This window comes from Perca fluviatilis, chromosome 20 (genome assembly GCF_010015445.1).
Source record: "Perca fluviatilis chromosome 20, GENO_Pfluv_1.0, whole genome shotgun sequence".
Taxonomy (NCBI): domain Eukaryota; kingdom Metazoa; phylum Chordata; class Actinopteri; order Perciformes; family Percidae; genus Perca; species Perca fluviatilis.
In genome coordinates this window covers 4,522,308-4,543,011 of record NC_053131.1, presented here as the reverse complement: position 1 = coordinate 4,543,011, position 20,704 = coordinate 4,522,308, and the positions used below count along the sequence as shown (strand labels likewise).

The 20,704-nt window shown below is 41.5% G+C and overlaps 1 protein-coding gene across 1 annotated transcript in view; it reads left to right on the top strand.

The window, feature by feature from the left end:
• Window positions 1-20,704, top strand: part of nrxn3a (neurexin 3a) — a 260,386-nt gene that overhangs the window by 220,205 nt on the left and 19,477 nt on the right. Inside the window, 4 exon segments of the mRNA XM_039786713.1 lie at window positions 2,796-2,977; window positions 7,935-8,106; window positions 11,008-11,097; window positions 14,521-14,828. Coding sequence (XP_039642647.1) covers window positions 2,796-2,977; window positions 7,935-8,106; window positions 11,008-11,097; window positions 14,521-14,828 — 752 coding nt within the window.

Sequence of the window (20,704 nt, the reverse complement as noted above, 5' to 3'; positions counted from 1 at the left end):
GTCCTCACGCTGCTGCTGCCGTAATAAAACTGGACACGGCAACGTTAAGTGCCGCTGCGGCGACATCGGGTCCTCTTCCAGCATTGCTGGAGGAAAACGGGCATCTTGCATCGCAAGAGTGCTGTACAAAAATGTAATTATAGTTCGCCTTAAACTTTTTATTTGTGTATTTATTTAATTAGTATAATTTCTTCCCCAATCTCATAAAATAAATTTGGGTCGCACATTAATTGACAGGGTCGGTCGGAAATCGGAACCAAACAATTAATTTTGTTAGGCCTGACAGCCTCTATCGTGGATGGGTTAGTTGCTATACCATCCTGCGACACCCCATGTCCAACATAGTTGGACATTACATTTTCCTTCAGACTGGCGGAAAGTCTGTCTCAGAACTGGGTATGTGTAAAATGCAGATCCACATGCAAATAATTGAGATCCACAAATGCCTTTTCAATTCACACATAAAACATGGATTCACAAAAGCCTCTTAGAAAGTTGAAGTACAAATGTTCAAATGCTTTTTCTTTATTTATAGATGTGTGTGATACAGATTTTTGGGGGGATTTGTGGAACTTGTTTCTGTATTTGTAAATCCATTTTTATAACTTGCTAAATATTTTATATATTCTATTTGTGGAATGTGTTTTATATTTACAGATTACACATTACCTCTCTTGGCTTCAAATAACTCCCATTGTCGCCTACAGCCGCTGAACAGGCTACACGTTGTAAACAGCCGTGGCCGCTTGCCTGCCGGTAACGTTAGCTAGCAGTTAGCATGGCGGCGTTAGCCACGGTTAGCTAGGACCAGTCAAGATCACTTTACTGGCTGTGTCTCAGTTGTTTTTGTGAGTAACCAACTCGGGTACTCAATATAGCTATATAATTCAATGTGAGTACACAAATGTTGAAATGACATAAAATGCCCGTCCCTTGTAGCTGTGAAATTAGCCTGAAGCTAATGCTTAGCTACCTGTTCAGGAGGAAATTAGCCAACTCGGCTTCCTTTTGGGCTCTAAGCTGTCTCCATCTTTCAAATACATCTCCAATATTTTCCCGGGGTTTGTAACGTCTCTGGTCATGCAACTGTTAGAAAGTCTGTCTTGTTCTGCACTGTTGTTTTTGCACAGTACCTTTTGAAAAGATGCCTGTAAGTCTGGAATGTGTCTGGGGACACTAGTTGTTGCACTATGACCATTAATTGCACTTTATTATGTTGTTCTATGCTCTATTGCACATGTTTTGTATGTTTTGTTATGACATTTTGATATTGATTTTTTCAAATATTTTAATAAAGAAGTTCATGTTTCAAGTTAAAGTACATGGAATCTTAGAAAATCCTTCTTTTTTTATCGTTGTATCGAAATCTGCATCGAGAATCGTGTTATTTTACTGGCATTGGCACCGACTACTGAATTGTTAGTATCGTGACACCCCTAGTAACTTATGCTGAACACCTAACCTGCTCAGGAGCATCTTATATTGGAGATTAGAGATGAACCGGTGTTAAAGTACCACCTACTGACCAATTAATACTTGATTGATAACGGCGTCACCGTTCTTAGAAGATCAGGTGGAGCTCGGTGTGCGGAGAGAGAGAAAGGTGCGCTCATAAAAGTTAAAATATTTAGAGACGACAACCCCAACACTTTGGTTATTTTTATGAAAGATATAGATTTTCAGCAGAGGTAATTACATATCGGCTATTTGTTGGCTTCTTGAGCCGTGTGCTGCCAATGCGCACGTTGGTTAGAATTATGTCTTTATATTTTTTTATTTGCTCTCACGATCGCTTACCACTGCCAGGGTTGCAACTGAAATAATAGGCTAAAGCAACAACAGTTTATGGATCAAGTGTAATTATGGTCAGATCTTGTGCCTGACTGATGGGGCAGCGATATTGATAAGCATTGTGATTTACGCATTTACAGCGTTGGCTATTTTTTTGCCAGCTTTCCTTCCTGTTTTAGGAAGCAGCGACTGTATTGCATTTTGCCTATAAAACCGTGTCTGTGTTCTTCATATTTATCTAGAATTATAGTTTGCACTTCCTATTTAAAATATGCAGCTCTGGTAAATGTTTGGGGTTGGTCATGCTGTGCAAACAATGCCTCTTTTATGTGAACTTGCACGTCGTTGCGTTGGGAAACTCTGGGTTGACTGAACTAGTTGTTAACCACCGTCGTTAAATCAAATTCTCGTCTGGGTGCCATGCTCCTCAAGTTCGTTTTCACACTAAATGATACATCCAATGTAGCTACTGCCATCTATTGGCACCTGTATGTTACTACAAACTGCACTTGGCTGAGTAACACATACAGCCGCATTGACTAAAATACCGGTAGGACAATAATACTTTACATGAGTACCATAATCCAGAAAAAAGCATGAATACATTAAATTGGTAGAAATGTACATTACGATGAACATGAATTTTATTTTGACTTAATATTATATGAAAGGCACTTATCCACACTAATGTTAGCCACACGTGTTGACCTCGACCCCCGGCAACTATCCCGGTGTTTAATTGACTACCGTTTTTTATTTGAGGAATTACGGTATGTCACTAGGTACTGTCATACCTACTTTTAAAGCCGTTAGTTTTAATTTTGTATCAAGCAGCAAAAAAGTTGTAACTTTGCACGTCCTGGGAAATGACCGTTGCACATGCACACATCGCAATGTTCGATGCTGAAACGATATTGTGCAGCCCTATACAGCACCTTACCACTACATGATATCAGTTCAGAGTTAAGCTTATTATTAATATGTCCTCCTCCTGCTCTGTTCAGCTGGGACAACGTACATCTTTGGCAAAGGAGGAGGCCTTATTACATTCAAGTGGCCAGCCAATGAGAGACCGAGCACCAGGACGGACAGGCTGACTGTCGGCTTCAGCACCTCCCTGAAAGATGGCATCCTGGTCAGGATTGACAGTGCACCAGGTCTGGGGGACTATCTTATGCTGCACATAGTAAGTTCACACACACACACACACACACACACAGTTTTTCTCATTTATGTTGGTAATATCTCAGCTTTTCCTTATTTCCCACTAGAAATGTATCGGTATCGGCTCCGATACTGCCTAAAACGTTGGTATCGTTATCGGGAAGTACTGGAGTTTATGCACCGATCCGATACCGCATAATAAAGTCCTAAAGAAAATCTATGTTAAAGTAGTTTATTTATGTTCTTTTTCCGTTATAACTATAAAAGAAAGTTCTGTGGCATTCACTGTTTGTGTTTATTCATGTTTCACAAAGAGTTTAACCTGAGCCAGACCGACAACAAAGATAGAAATCATATCACATCCATACAGGGATAGTATTATACAGTTGTTAAAACATAATAAAATATATGACACACTGGTATCGGATCGGTACTCGGTATCGGCCGATACGCAAGTTCAGGTATCGGAATCGGTATCGGGAAGCAAAAAATGGTATCGGGCCATCTCTATTTCCCACTCCTCATCATCTAGTGTATTCAGATCCCTTTCCCATGTCTTCTTGAGGGCTGACCAGGCTCCATCCACCAGGTTCTGCATAAGCATAGACTAATAAACAGAAGCCTCGTGATCTTTCCCATAGTGCTGGGAATTTGTATCATGGTACTTTTTAAGATTCTGGCGGTTTCACGGTTTATCATGGTATTTATTTTCTTTTGCGTGACTGGGCCTTTATTTGGTTTATAATGGCTCATGCTACTGTCAGGAGTACATAAAATATATTAAAAAAAAGTTTACTAAAGGCTTTGATTACTAAATAATAATGCTATATGAAGGAGAATGCATGAAACAATTACAGAATCTAAACTATTTTTATTGTGCAAACTACAAAGCAGTAAAATAAACTTAAATCAAATATGTACACATATCAACAACTTTAACATCGCTTCCTTTTCAAAACAAAATAGTTATAACTTAAGATACCTTAGAATTGTTGTGTTTCAAAATTAGTACCATGAGTGAGAAAGGTAGGCCGTTAACAGGGGTCTGTTGTAACTTCAGCCGTAGCGCTCTCCGCAGCAATGCTACTCTGGGGTATTACTACTATACTATTACTATTGTGTGAAAAATTCATATCATATAGGAAATAAATACCAGTATACCGTATAAACCGATATAATTCCCATCGCTACTTTCCCATATTTCAACAACACATATCTATACATTCTGGTGCCGTCGGGGCCGAAGAACTAAATCCACAAATCCCCAGTAACAGATGTTGCAAATATCTGAAAACTTGAGACCTATCCATCCATCCATCCATCTTCGTCCGCTTATCCGGTGTCGGGTCGTGGGGGGAGCAGCTCCAGCAGGGGACCCCAAACTTCCCTTTCCCGAGCCACATTAACCAGCTCCGACTGGGGGATCCCGAGGCGTTCCCAGGCCAGGTTGGAGATATAATCCGTCCACCTAGTCCTGGGTCTTCCCCGAGGCCTCCTCCCAGCTGGACGTGCCTGGAACACCTCCCTAGGGAGGCGCCCAGGGGGCATCCTTACCAGATGCCCGAACCACCTCAACTGGCTCCTTTCGACGCGAAGGAGCAGCGACTCTACTCCGAGCTCCTCACGGATGACTGAGCTTCTCACCCTATCTCTAAGGGAGACGCCAGCCACCCTCCTGAGGAAATTTTTTTCCCATTTCGGCCGCTTGTACCCTGGATCTCGTTCTTTCGGTCATGACCCAGCCTTCATGACCATAGGTGAGGGTAGGAATGAAAATTGACTGGTAGATCGAGAGCTTTGCCTTCTGGCTCAGCTCTCTTTTCGTCACAACAGTGCGATAAATTGAATGTAATACCGCACCCGCTGCGCCGATTCTCCGACCAATCTCTCGCCCCATTGTCCCCTCACCTCGACTATGCCTTGATATCCTGTCCATAAATATTACAAACAGGATTGGTGACAGAGCGCAGCCCTGGCGGAGGCCAACCCTCACCTGAAACGAGTCCGACTTACTGCCGAGAACCCGGACACCGCTCTCACTTTGGTCGTACAGAGATTGGATGGCCCTGTGAAGAGACCCCCTCACCCCATACTCCCGCAGCACCTCCCAGATGCACCTTTTCCAGATGCACAAAACACATATAGACCGGTTGGGCATACTCCCAACTCCCTTGCGAGAGTGAAGAGCTGGTCCGTTGTTCCACGACCAGGGCGGAATCCGCATTGTTCCTCTTCAACCCGAGGTTCGACTATCGGCCGAACCCTCCTTTCCAGCACCTTGGAGTAGACTTTACCAGGGAGGCTGAGAAGTGTGATAACCCTGTAATTGGCACACACCCTCTGGTCCCCCTTTTTAAAAAGGGGAGCCACCACCCCGGTCTGCCACTCCTTTGGCACTGTCCCAGACTTCCACGCAATGTTGAAGAGGCGTGTCAACCAGGACAGCCCCTCCACACCCAGATCCTTGAGCATTTCTGGATGGATCTCATCTATCCCAGGGGCTTTGCCACTGTGGAGTTGTTTGACTACATCAGTGACTTCCGCCTGGGAAATTGACAACGATCCCCGATCATCCTCCAGCTCTGCCTCTAACATAGAGGGCGTATTAGTCGGATTCAGGACTTCCTCAAAGGGCTCCTTCCACCGCTCTATTACCTCCATTACCAGTTGAGGTCAACAGTGTCCCATCCTTACTGTACACAGCTTGGATGGTTCCCCGCTTCCCCCTCCTGAGGTGGTGAACAGTTTTCCAGAAGCACCTTGGTGCCGACCGAAAGTCCTTCTCCATGTCTTCTCCAAACTTCTCCCACACCCGCTGCTTTGCCTCCTTCATGGCAGAGGCTGCAGCCCTTTGGGCCCTTTGGTACCCTGCAACTGCCTCCAGAGTCCTCTGGGATAACATATCCTGGAAAGACTCTTCTTCAGTCAGACGGCTTCCCTGACCACCGGTGCCCACCACAGTGTTCGTGGGTTACCGCCCCTTGAGGCACCTAAGACCCTAAGACCACAGCTTCAGCAATGGAAACTTTGAACATTGTCCACTCGGGTTCAATGCCCCCAGCCTCCACACAATTTACCCGCACTACCCGTTTGGGCTTACCAGGTCTGTCCAGAGTCTTCCCACACCCCCTGACCCAACTCACCACCAGATGGTGATCGGTTGACAGCTCCGCCCCTCTCTTCACCCGAGTGTCTAAAACATACGGCCTCAGATCAGATGAAACGATTATAAAATCGATCATTGACCTTTGGCCTAGGGTGCTCTGGTACCAAGTACACTTATGAGCATCCCTATGTTCGAACATGGTGTTTCTCCAAGAAGGCCGAATACTCTGAACTCCTGTTTGGTGCACATGCACAAACAACAGTCAGAGTTTCCCCCCCCACAACCCGCAGGCGCAGGGAGGCGACCCTCTCGTCCACCGGGGTAAACTCCAACGTAGCGGCGCTCAGCTGGGGGCTTGTGAGTATCCCCACACCTGCCCGGCACCTCACACCCTGGGCAACTCCGGAGAAGAAAAGAGTCCAACCCATATCCAGGAGTATGGTTCCAGAACCGAGACTGTGCGTAGAGATAAGCCCCACCAGATCTAACTGGTAGTGCTCCACCTCTCACACCAGTTCCGGCTCTTTCACCCACAGAGAGGTGACGTTCCACGTCCCCAGAACCAGCGTCTGCTGCACGGGTCTGGTCCGTCGAGGCCCCTGACCTTCACTGCCACCCATGTGGCAGCACACCCGACCCCAGCGGTTCCTCCCACAGGTGGTGGGCCCATGGGCTGGAGAGGTGGGAGCCACGTAGCTTTTTCGGGCTGACAAGCCCGCCATCTGGGCCTGGATCCAGACGGGGGCCATGGGCTTCCTCCGGGCAGGGTCACTCCATCTCTACCTCGTTCACTCATAGGGTTTTTGAACCATTCTTTGTCTGGCCCCTCACCTGAGACCACTTTACCTTGGGAGACCCTACCAGGAGCACAAAGCTCCAGACAACCCAGCCCTCAGGTTCATAGAGACACACAAACTTCTCCACCACGATAAGGTGATGGTTCCCAGAGACTTGAGACCTAGGGATTCCAAATTGCTGTACCACATCCTCAAAGGATTTCAATTTGCCACTGAGATATACTCATCTATTTTTTATTGAATTGCATCAAACATTCAGAAATCATTCAAAAGCTACTTACTTGGTACATAACTGTGCATACAAACATCTTTACATAAAAAATACATTTTAAATATAAGAAAGAGAATGCAATAAGAAAGTTACAGTATTACTACATATTTGTTTTGGTGACTCACAAACAGCTCTTCATAAAACAGTTATAAGCATTACATAGATTTCTTTTTCTTTTTTAAGTAATCAACATTGTGATAAATGTATTTTTATTAATTTATCTTACAGTTACATTACAGTCCAGGTCAGCAGCAGAGCACCCATACCACCCTCATATTTGAATGCCTTTACTGGCATCTACCATGATAATTCAATTCAATTTTATTTATAGTATCAAATCATAACAAGAGTTATCTCAAGACACTTTACAGATAGAGTAGGTCTAGACCACACTCTATAATTTACAAAGACCCAACAATTCCAGTAATTCCCCCAAGAGCAAGCATTTAGTGCGACAGTGGCGAGGAAAAACTCCCTTTTAGGCAGAAACCTTGAGTGGTGAGGAAAACTTCCTTTTAGGGAGAAACCTGGGACAGACCCAGGTTCTTCTTGGTAGGCGGTATCTGACGGTGCCGGTTGGGGGTGTGATGAACAGTGGCAATTATAGTCACAATAATGATCTGTGATGTAAAAACTTTAGATATCCACACAGTGATCATAGTTCAATAATACACACCATAACACACTGCAGATGCTTCAACCACTTCAACCAAATGAATACAAAGGACTGTAGCAAGTGTGTTTGGCTGAAGTTCAAATGTAAGTTTGATTGATATAAATTAATAATTGTGTTTTATCATTTCAGGAACAAGGCAAAATTGGAGTGACATTTAACATTGGCACAGTGGATATCAGTGTGCAGGAGAGCAGTACCCCAGTGAATGATGGGAAGTATCATGTTGTTCGCTTCACAAGGAATGGTGGCAATGCTACACTGCAGGTGGATAACTGGGCGATCAATGAACACTTTCCAACAGGTACAACATCTATTAATCAATCAATCTAATCTGAAACTAATCTTTATTTTACATTTTTACTGTAGAAATATGTTGGCAATCATAATTGTTGCAAATCTGACAGTATCAGTTAACAATGAAAACCTACTACTGAAAGTATAACAATATGGGTAAAAAAGGTAATAGGATCATGTCATTATGAAACAGTTGAGAAGGTCACTGGGCAGCATCTGCTTCCAACAGAAGAGTAACATTATTCATTATTCATTGAGTCCTGCTTTTGTTTTCACCTTGTGTGTAACTAGAGCTTTTAAGCATTTAAACAGTGCTTTAAAATTCTTTGAGTGAACACATGATGGAGTATATCTGTCAGTGCAGTAAAAGATTGAAGGAGTAAAACACCCACAAAAAAACCCTGTCCATACAGCCAATGTCCAACCAATCCCACTAAATTTGCATTAAATTAACTGTCTAACACAGAGCTCTTAAATTCGGGGTCCTCAGAGTTAAGGCAGGGGGGGGCACCAATTTATTGTTAATTAATTTATTGTTGAGTTGTTTTCAAAATATTTAAATTTCTTAACATGAATCCAACATATTATATATATTATATATATATATATATATATATATATATATATATATATATATATATATATATATATATTATATATATAAGCAAATTTAAATCAGCCTATTTGTGAAAAAAAAACATGAATGATGGCTTACTGGCCCAGTCGCTAAGGTAGCCATCCACAGATCTACATATACAGTTAGTCCTAAGGATTCACTGTACTTTCAATTCAATGTTTAGCATTAAAACATGATTTATAAAATTATGCCAACAATTATTATTTTAATAGCTTAGTATTCTATGCACCTGAAAGGTATGTATATATGCTTTAGGCCGCCCACACTTTATTGTAGGCCCAGTTTAATATGCAACTTAATTTTATATAGCTAAGGGGTCCTTGGCTGAAAAAACATTGAAGACCCCTGGTCTAATGGGTTATTGTGTTATATTTGAACTCTGTTGACCTCTGTTGGTCAAGTCACTATATTTCAGAAACTAATCTATACCTGCACCATAGTCTGCTGTGCATTACGTGATTGCTCTGCTGATACGGTAGATCTCAGACCTTCTGACAGACACAGAGCCCCGTTTGGGTCGCTGGTCTCTGAATGAGACAAATAGTTTAGCTAGAGAAGTAACTGAACGCTGCTCTACATCGGAGGTGGAAAACGGAAACTACAGAAATACACGGAGCACAAACGCAACACATCTACCGCAGCATGTCCACAGCTGAGCGCGTCCATAAACCTGAAGCTGCGCTGCATTATACAGAGAGTGGACACAAGCAGGTCTGCTTCAGAGCTCCGTGTGTCTGAGTCTGAACAGTAGACTGGAAAAGTCACGTCACAGGAACTTCAAACTAAATCATTAGCATTGCGCTCCTAAACTTTGTGTTGATGGCATCAATGTATTACACTGATTTGGCTATGATTCCTCCCAAAACTTCACCCAGCTTTCCTCACGGAGAGACGGTTGCTAAGTGATAGCAACAAATAACAGCATGGTCAGACCCCGCAGGTAGCTGCCCGTTCTATTCGCCTAAAAATAAACTGGACAAAGTTACATTCGGGGCTAAACTCAAAAAATTCGGGGCTGAAGACCCGGCAAAATCGGCTGACTCCGCTCCTGCTGTAAACCGGGACATTTTAGCATCCCGACAGGCTTTTGTCGGGACTCGGGACAAACAATTGAAAATCGGGACTGTCCCGGTCAAACCGGGATGTCTGGTCACCCTAATTGCGCCACCGGCTACCACCGCTGAAGTACCTTGTAGTTCTTCTGTCCTCCAGTCATGTTACTGGAAGACAGAAGTAAAGATTTTTGAGCTGCAGCTGGCTAAGCTTCAAAGATACAGAGAACATTGATATGAATATACATTATATAATCATAAATAAATATAGCTCTGTAAAAGTGTAGACCAATTTACTGACGCCCAAACCTTTTGCTTTGTCATTTAGCTTTGCTATCTTGCTAGCTGTTAACTCTGTAGTAGTTGATTGTAAACTCTGTTGTTCTCCGTAGACCGCTAGTTGTTAACTCTCTAGTCCTCTGTTAATAGTCCGCTAGTTGTTAACTCTGTTGTTGTCCTCTGTTAATAGTCCACTAGTTGTTAACTCTGTTGTTGTTGTCCTCTATTAATAGTCCACTAGTTGTTAACTCTGTAGTCCTCTGTTAATAGTCCGCTAGTTGTTAACTCTGTTGTTGTTGTCCTCTATTAATAGTCCACTAGTTGTTAACTCTGTAGTCCTCTGTTAATAGTCCACTAGTTGTTAACTCTGTAGTCCTCTGTTAATAGTCCGCTAGTTGTTAACTCTGTTGTTGTTGTCCTCTATTAATAGTCCACTAGTTGTTAACTCTGTAGTCCTCTGTTAATAGTCCGCTAGTTGTTAACTCTGTTGTTGTTGTCCTCTGTTAATAGTCCGCTAGTTGTTAACTCTGTTGTTGTTGTTGTCCTCTGTTTTTCCCGCTTCAGTCCTATGTCCGTGTTTGTGTACGGGCTCAGCTGGACCGAATGTATCATATTCTGATAGTGAAACCAGTCATTTTGTGGGGTTATGGAATGATGCAAAACTATTTGTTATGATATGTGGAATGGTGACATATTACATTTGATTTGCTTCATGTATTAAATAATAACAGTGTTATATCTTGTATCTATCTTTGTTCACAAATAGGGACATTAAGAAAGTAACATTAGTTATGCTGTAATTACATTTTTTTTATTTCTAAAAATGTATTCTAAATCAGCTAAAATCATTTAAACCATAGTAAATGTAGATATTTTCTCCTGGTGATATGATGCTGATGCTCAATAAATGTCTTTATAAATGTCTTTTTAAACTTTAAAGGGAACAGTGACATTGAACGCTATCAAATGGCCAATAAGAAAATTCCTTTCAAATACGCCAGACCAGTAGAAGAGTGGCTACAAGAGAAAGGTAATTATTTAAAAAATGTTTCTATGCTTACAGTATGTTTTTACTATCCTGATATGTGAAAAACTCATCTGCACATAAAAGATTAAATGAATGCTCATTGTCTCTATTTAAAGATATAATATGTAATATTTCTGCATTAAAATGTCTAAAACGACTTTACCTTAGCTATAGTTGTGTACTATCTCAAAAGTTTCTAACAATGTTAAAGAGAGAGAAATCTGTAATATTTATCGATGACACAGCATGTTACTTGGTCGCCTTTCGTTGGCGCCAGATACGCTTTGACCCCTCTAGCTGCTAACTTCTGTTCAAACACAGAAAACAGATGATTCATGGATCAGAGCATATTTGTAAATCAAACAATGTCAAAGAATTATGCTAAGCAACAGTAATACAGATTTTTTTCTTCTGCCACACAGCATCTTTTTTTTCATGAATTACATGCCACTTTGCAACACAGTAATACAGCAGAGACTTAATCCACTGACATGCTAATAATTGGTGGCTAAACCGTACGTGATATTGTGGTTTTAGATGCTGGCTAATGTTAGCTTGCTTGCTAAGTGATCAGCTACAACCACAAATCTAAGTAATTATGTGGTAAAAACAGCGGCGATTTCATTAGAATGACATGAATAAACGTTTGTAACCCTAACCTGAATAAAACTAATAGATTAACTTGTCTGTGAAAAGATGCATTTTAATGCAATGGAGGTTAACAATGAAGGAAACCACTCGCACGCAACTTCAGGACGTGTTTAAAGTCTGTGTTTAAACTAGGGCTGCACGATTAATGTTATCACAATCCCAATGTGTGCGATTACATAACCGCACACAGAGGTGTGCTGTGTGTGTGACACTCTAGTGTGCACTGCAGTCTCCACATTGGAACACCTTTCACTTTACCAACAGTATTAACAACAGATGAGGCCACTGTTTTACCACTCAAACATCGATGTCACTCACTCAGCACCTGCCTTTCTCGCTCTCACTAATGCCCGATTTATGGTTCTGTGTTGAATCTTTGTTGAATCTGCCTTCTGAATTACGCTACCCCATGTATTAAGCACTACCCTCGTAACAACATCCAAAAAATATATCTTTTGTCATAGTCTCTGTTTAGGCAGTAGCGCGTGTGTCATGTATGGTCCAGTGAGTATCAGAAGTGTAAAGGGGTTTCAGAGCATGCAGACTTTAACAAAGTATATTTTCTAACTTTATCACTAGTTATTATATTACACCCATCTAAAATGTCATTGTTTATAAGGGTGTACAAAATTATTATATTATTTTATTAAAAATAATAAGTATTGTTGCTATCAATTGTTCTATTGATTTCATTTGTACGGTTGAGCAAAGCAAAAATGTCTATTTTGAAAAGATTTTTATTTATTTTATTATAAGTATTATTTATTTTATTTATTCTTATTCTCGTTTCACTTTGTATGTTCAAGTTGAGAAATACACATTTCAAAATGTTTGTATTTTGTGCATTTTCCTTAATAATCAAGCAAGTACAGTAGATTCATGATACCATTATATCCCAATCACAATCGCAGTATTGTAAATCGCAATATGACTTTTTCTCCAAATCGTGCAGCCCTAGTTTAAATCTATGGTTTTGATTGAGAGACCCTTAGCAGCAGAAAATTACATATTATACGTTTAAGGCTTAAATGAATTATGTGATTGAGTCTCAAAAACAATGCTGTATTTGATTTAAGTACTCCAAAATACTTACTTTGTCCCTGAAGATACCACAATAATGTAAGTCATACCAACTTTCTTTTGAAGTTGTCAGACCAAAATATTTTTCCATTTCTAACTACTAAACTAAATAACTGTAAATAAATAAGCCAATAAATAGTAAAATAATTAAATATATACTACATGTGAATGAGTTATAGTAATGAGAAATCTCTCATTTTTATGGAATTTTCATGTAGCCACTGGCATGGCTGTAGACTGAGGGTCTATTTTAATCGTGCAAGTGCAACGACCAGCGCAAAGATTGTGGGCATTTTAAAGCTTACCTGCTATTTTGGTTCATGTATGTTCAGCAACGCAATGTGCAAAAAAGCTCAATGTGGTGTAATTAAGATGCTCTCAGCCAGTCACAAATTACTGTTGTTATAGCTCTGAAAGAGCTAAGCCAAGCTGTCACAGTGAAGTATGACTCAACAAATGGAGAGATCCTTCCAGGAAATCATATGGTTGTGGTTGCATGGAATCAGATGTAGATAATGTGGGGTCAAACCTCTACTTTCGCTTAAAATAAAGTTGCACAGGATTGATGAGCCTATATAATCTGATAATTTCAACATTAACCGTCAGAATACTGAGTTCTAACTGACCAGTTCCATGTGTGTAGACCAGGGGTTGATGTAGTGAAAGCCTATGTGAAGCCAAAACATCTGGATGGCCCCTTGCCGGCTGCAGTATAGGTCATAAGTCCACCCCCTCCATCTTAGTAAGTACAGTACAACAACAATATTTTTTTTCCTAAAGATGGTTTCTGCCATCCTGATCATGCTGATGTTTGTTCAAGTGTTGATTTTTCTGATCAGTTTGGTTTTTATTTGTTATTTGATGCTATAAAAACGGGGTCAAACATCATGTTGGACAGCTGGCAGTCTCTGGATATTGTGGCTTTACATTTGTACATGGGGGGGAAGTGGAGATGTGTTATCCATCTTTATATATGGTCTATTGTGCAGGGGTGTCTGTCATTATTTTGATGCAGCCTAGTGTCATTTGCTGGTGATTTAATTAAGGCACACGGTGGATGGCTGTGTGTAATAGACAGTGTGGTTCAGGAAGTGAAAATCTCATTCATTTTGATTATTAACCATCCGACCGTCTAAACCATCCAGGGTAGACTGACCAACAAAGGTTTCTGCTCCTGTAGAAGCAAAAGTCTGTATGATATCTACCAGAAGAAAAACATGTTTTATTTGCAATACCGTAGAGTACTACACTACCCACAATCATAAGCGTAACAGCAAAGATTGTTGGAACCTGTTGTACAGTATTGTACAGTATTTTGCATCATATCAAATGTATTATTATCTTATCTTGTAGCTGGTTGCCTTAGTTCCAGGCCTAAAACTCTTCATATAAGCATTAAAAACCTCCATGGGGAAAATCACTTAAGACCTAATTTCCATGATTGCCAACCATTGTACCAACCATGTGTCTGCGCCTCTCCTCCCACCCTCAAAATACCCAAAATACCACACAGATGGTCAAGACAAATTTCATTAGGAAAATACCCAACTGTTGAAATACTGCTTGCGCTGGTCGTTCCGCCGCCACAAAAATAAGGCCCTTGGTCTTGATGTAAATTAATAGTGCAGCTAAAAAGGTATAATGAAATGTACTTTTCTCTGTTGACAATATCTTACATCTTGATGTCTCCTCTAGGACGGCAGCTAACCATTTTCAACACTCAAGCAACAGTCGGAATTGGCGGTAGTGATTATGGCAGGCCCTTTCAGGGTCAACTGTCTGGCCTTTATTACAATGGCCTCAAAGTGTTGAACATGGCTGCTGAGGGCAACCCCAACATCAAGATTAATGGAAGTGTGAGGTTGGTAGGTGATGTTCCCAGTGTGGCAGGCTCAGCCCGGACCACGGCCATGTCTCCAGAAATGTCCACTACCTTCATTGAGACTACAACCATGATGTCTACCACTACCACACGGAAACACAGATCCTCCTCAACTGTACAGGTATGGATATACTTCTATAATAACTATACATATAGGGAACATAAGACATACTCAAAAAATTTGCATCAATAATTATTGCAACCCAAAAGGTTGATAAAGACATAGTCTCACATTGCCAGACCATCTCCAAAGCTCTGTGTCAGCGCTGGAGTATAGTTTGGCTACACCTCCTATCTATTCTGGAATAGGGGAAGAAACACTCTGGCTTGTTTGTATTTCTTTAAACAAATCACAACCATTCTGGGCGGCGCTATGCCCGATAGCGAAGATAGCAATAGGAGAGGAACATCACGCGTGTTATGTCAGGCTTTATCCCAGCAATGTACAGTACATACTTTGAGCCATGTAGTACATGTCATACAAGTTTACTCAATTCAGTACATTTTCAGTAACCTGTAAGACGCATGTAAAATGGATGGTTTGAGATAATTCTTATTAGTGCTACAGAGAATCTAATATGGCAGTGGGAATTTTAAACTGGCCTGCTTGAAGTTGATTTCTTGCTTAGTTCAATGCTCAATGCAAACAGCGTCTAGATCAACCTTGCATGGAGCCTTCCCAAGGAGTGTCTGTAAGTATAGGCCTTTGGATAGTTCTGCATACAATTGCATCCCCATGCGTCCTAACTTATTGAGTTTTGTAAATGGTCAGCCATTGTCAGTACACTGGACAAAACACCGCTTTCTACAGTTCTATCTCAAAGGCTCCGCCCTCTACTGGACTCTATGGGTAATACTTGCCTTGCCCTCACCATTGTCAATGACACCAATCACCCTCTATATCCACACTTCACACTGCTGCCATCTGGCCGTAGATACAGAACTGTGAGGTGTAGAAGGACTCGCTTTGGCAGAAGTTTTGTCCCTTCTGCCATAGCACTGCTGAACAAACCATCTTGCTGACCTTGTGAAGATCTGGTGTTGTGTCTATATGCCTTTTTTGTCTGTTGTGTGCGATGTGAGCGGGCCGGAGTCTGAGACCGACGTCCAGACCGCCGCTCCAACCGAGGACACCCCAACGCTGCCTGTGGTAATCTGCATTGAGTCAGCGGCTTTGTTTGCAGATGAAGAAGACAACAGCATTTCAAGGGCAGAGCTAGGATATCACAGCTGTTTAGCTGCCGCTCTGCAGCTGCCTGCTCATACCCTAACACAGTTTTACGGCAAGTGGCAGAGCAACTGTTTATTAATGGAATGTATGGACAGACTGTGCTATTCTGCAAATACGTATTGCATCTGCTTTACCCAGCTCCTGCGTTGGCACGTTATGTGGAAAGGCTGTTTTTTTGCTTTTAGGATGGTGTGTTAGGTAGAGCCTTCTCCTCTCTGAAGGCATTGTCATTCGGCTAATAGGGTGTGTGTACTGACAGCCATGTCGGTGCACCCTGTTTGCTTGTTTCTCCATGGTGACCGCAGCGTGGCTAATCCGTCCTTTGTTTCCAAGAACTTGAGAAGTGAATTCAGGTTGAGAGTTAATGAGTTAGATGGTTTTTATTGTCCAGCCCATGCAGGGTTCATGTCAGCAACATTGCATCTGCTTTGCCCAGCTTATACGTTGGAACGTTATGCTTAACACACGGCCCAATCAGTGTCTGATTGGGCCGTGAATCAGACACGGCTGTGCGTGTGCTTCGGGAATGGTGTGGTCGGTAGCCTTGTCCAAAAAGTGCCTTACACTTTGTGAGTGCATCTCCACAGCCTACACGCAGGCTGGAAGACGACCTCCCACTTTGGTCTGTGCACACTCCACACATGGCTTGGCAGTGTTGGCGGCTGTGTTTGGTGGGGTGAATGTTGAGGACTTATGTACGGCAGTGTAATGGTCTACGCCCTGTCCATTTATACGATTCCATTTCTTGGACATGGCAAGCTTCTTTTTCAGGGTCTGTGCTTGCTGGAACGACAGTACTAGTGAAAACGGATGTGGTGTGCAGCATGTCTTTTGCTTGTACTTTAACCCCTGCAAGGTTAGGCCGTGGCTTTACCAGTTCAGTTTTTTACTAACTTGGTGAGCAGAGCCCCCTTACTTCTCCGTTGTGGCAGAGTGGATTTTCAGAAGTAGGTGGGCAACTAGCCTTGATTCAGCCAGGATCAGTGTGGTTGGGTTGGTGTAATGTCGCAACAGGGCGTTCATTCATCTGGCTCCAACCGGCTACATTTTAGTATATATATATATATATATGTATGTATGTGTGTATATATGTATTAAAATGTCTTTCTTATCCCGTCAAACCATTTCCAATGTGACAAAGGAACATCCAGAGGAAGTGATGGCTTGGGAACACAAGCCATTTTATAACAATGACCTTCCCAGCTATTGAGAGTCACCCATCTTTTAACACCACAAGATATTTTATTCAATAATGGATCCAAATTTACTTAAACTAGGTCTTTTAACTGGGAGGCAATAAGATACCCAGATATACGATACCTTGCTTGTGCAACTGAAATGTACCTGATTGGAAGGCTGTTACGGGACACTGAGCTGTTAAAGGTGACGCTTCTGTCTTAGACCAATTTACCATATAATTTGAAAATTTTGAGAGTCAATTGTCCCGAGTAGACAGGGTATTGATCTGCTAGGTTAGGACACAAAAAGTAATATATCATCGACATAAAGCATAAGTTTGTGCATCACCCCACCTACCATAACACCTGGAAAGTTAGTCTCCCCCCTTATTGCTGCTGCCAAAGAGTCTATGGCTAAACAAAACAATAAAGGAGAAAAAGGTGAGCCCTGACTTGTTCCGCTTCCAAGAGCAAAATATTCTGAAATTACCAGTTTGCACCGCAGCCGCTAGGTGCTTAACAGCAACCTAATCCACTTTATAAAAATCCTGCCAAACCCATACATTTCCAGAATTGTGAACATATAGCCTCTTTCAGCCAAAGGCAACAATGCCTTTTCGGCACTGAGGGAAATAGCAGCTATTGGGGATTGTCTATCAGCTACAGACCATGCAATATTAATGAGAAACCTAATATTATCTGACAAGCTATGACCGTAAATAACAAGAACTAATAACCTTATTTAATCTATTTGCCCAAAAAATATCTAACTGCATTAAGGAAATTGGGCTTACAGTCTCTTACAGTCTCCTCGGACTTTACCTTTTTAAGGAACCAAAGTTATCGAAACCCACCTAAATGTTGATGGCTGTGTGACCTTCTCCAGTGCCTCTCTATATACCTCTAACAGAAGTGGAGCCAGTTCAGTTGCAAAACTCTTAAAGAATTTTGCTTTGAAGCCTTCGGGCCCTGGGGCCTTACTGCAGGCAGGTCCCCCATTACCTCTTTATTTCCTCTATAGTTGAATCTGCATCAAGGAGTTCTCTTTGCTCTTCGTTTGGGAAGTCCTAATCCATGAAGGAACACATTTCTTCATCAGTAGAGTAAAGGACCTATAGAGATCACTGTAACATTGTTTATGTTATTAATAGCTGCAGTTTCTGTAAATACATCTCCCCAAAGTTCCCAGATATATATGCCGAGCGAAGCAATCCATCCGGCGGAGTCAGTTTAAGACGACATAACTATATATTAAAATATCACAGCCATCGTCTGATGGCCCATAACAAATACATAGTCAGTCCCTCCAGGATTTCGCGATGTCGCGATGGCAACAATTCACGTGAATTCAACCAATCACCATGAATTCAGTGTGACTCGCAATTTTCTAAATCACCGCAACTTTTCCGCAAATTTGACCAATAATCAGAGTTTCCCGCGACTTCAACCAATCATAGAAGTCCCATGTGCCAGACTTTGCGTTAGCATGTGAACCTGAGAGCCACTGACCAAGCGGGAGTGAGAACAGGTTGACTCGAACATCTCACATTAATATAAAAATAAAAACATGTGTTCAACCAGAGTCGTAGCCAGTGTCCTATATTATTATATCCTATATTATATGTGCCTTCCCAGGATAAAGCCAAAAAATTTAAACGGAGGCAGCAAGCAGCACATAATAGCAAATTCCATGTTGAGCCATCATTATAGCTCCCTTGCGAATGAATCACTGCATTCAAATGTCTTCACGCCATCGTTGGTGTCTATTTTCAGTTTGGCAGGATGGAGGATTCTGAATCTCACCTCTTGCTCATGAAGCTTCTTCTTACACTCCATGAATTTGTCACGCTTCATCTGTGTGGCTTTGGAGTAATCCGGGAAAAGCATTATGTTTTTATTCTGCCAATTCAGCTTGCCCTTGCTCCTCGCAACACCAGTCCCTCACCGATGAGCTCAGAAATCTTCCTAGAATTGTTTTGGGTCTGTCTCCTGCCTGGGGCCGTTTCTATGTGCACATTCAGTCTAATATTTTTCCTCAATCTCCAGCAATTCCCGAATCAGCTCCCCCAAAACTTGAATGCATCTCTTCCTTCTTTGCCCTCGGGAATGCCCACAAAATTTAAGACATTTCCCATAGCATATGCACCTCTCTCTTGCTAGCTGCTGGATTATCCTGTCTTTCCTTCTCGGCTGTCACAAGACTTTCCACGTGATTCTCAACTGCATCCATTCTGGTGATTAGGGTGGAGAATTTTGACTCCATTGAAAGGATGGAGCAACAGATTTCCTTCCGACCCTCCAGATCGGCCAAAATCTTCTCCAGTGCTGCAAATACTTTACCAATGTCTGCCGGCGTCACAATATCAGCATGTTGTGTATCTTTGCCCTCTTAGCTCTGAAGCGATTGCACTGCATTTAGTTGTTAATATCTTCACAGGTGACACATTTTTGGCTATTTATCTCTAAAAGGATAAATGTATCAGTGCAAAACAGAGCAGTCTTTCCAAGAGTCTATACAGCTATTAGGTCACGTGACTCCTCAGCTTTCCATAACAGCTGGTCCTATGTCCGTAACACCTCCTGTTGCTAAATGACAAGCCTTAAAACATGTATTGGGTTGAAGGTTCAGAGGTCAATATTTCAGTTGAGTGATGTTACTCTCCACGGTTGAGACCTTTCCAACAATGTGTTTGTTTTAAGTTTTAGTTTTTACATTGGAGACGGCTCGGAGATACACTATAGCGTATTTTATTTTACTGCCGGATATTTGCCTTGGACTCAAATGCTGCACACATAACACTTGATATTTATTAATTCAACTTTTATTTAAATTCGAGAGATCATTGAGGGGCGGCCCTCATTTACAGTGACATTGAGTAATTACAAAGACAACAACAAAACAGTAACATAGAAAAGAATACACCATCATAAAGATAAAAAGACAATAAAAGTATCTGAATTAAAGATTTGAAAAATTAAATTTGATAAGTAAATTGGGATACTACGGATACAAAAGAAAGTACAAGTACAGTATGTAAAGCAATTACAAGTAGAAGATTGTAATTTTAAAACCAGATTTATAAAGTGTCCAAAAGGTGCAAGTAAGTTGCTTTTAATAAAGTGCTGTAATTTGTTCCAGGGGTCAGGGGAACTAAAGTGAAAAGCAAGTTCAGACCGAGCTTGTGGAACATGAAGCAAAAGCCATTCAGCAGAGCGAGTCTGATAATGTCCCTCTGAGTAACAGAGAAGCTCTGTAAGGAGGTTTGGTAGTTTTCCAATAAGAGCCTTATAGATACTACTCTCAGAGAGAAGACCACCCAACACTTTCTTATAAAATACAATGATGTGTACCATTGACATGACCGGTTATGAATCTCAAGGCAGAGTCAAAGAGGTTATAATAATAAAAACTCCATTGGGTAGCCAATACAACATCTCTGCGAGGTCGCCGAACCGAGTTGCTGCCATTTTGGACTGAAGTCAAGTTTATTTTTATTTATTAAACCTTTATTTAACCAGGAAAAGACTCATTGAGATTAAGAATCTCTTTTACAAGAGTGTCCTGGCCAAGACAGGTAGCAGCACATT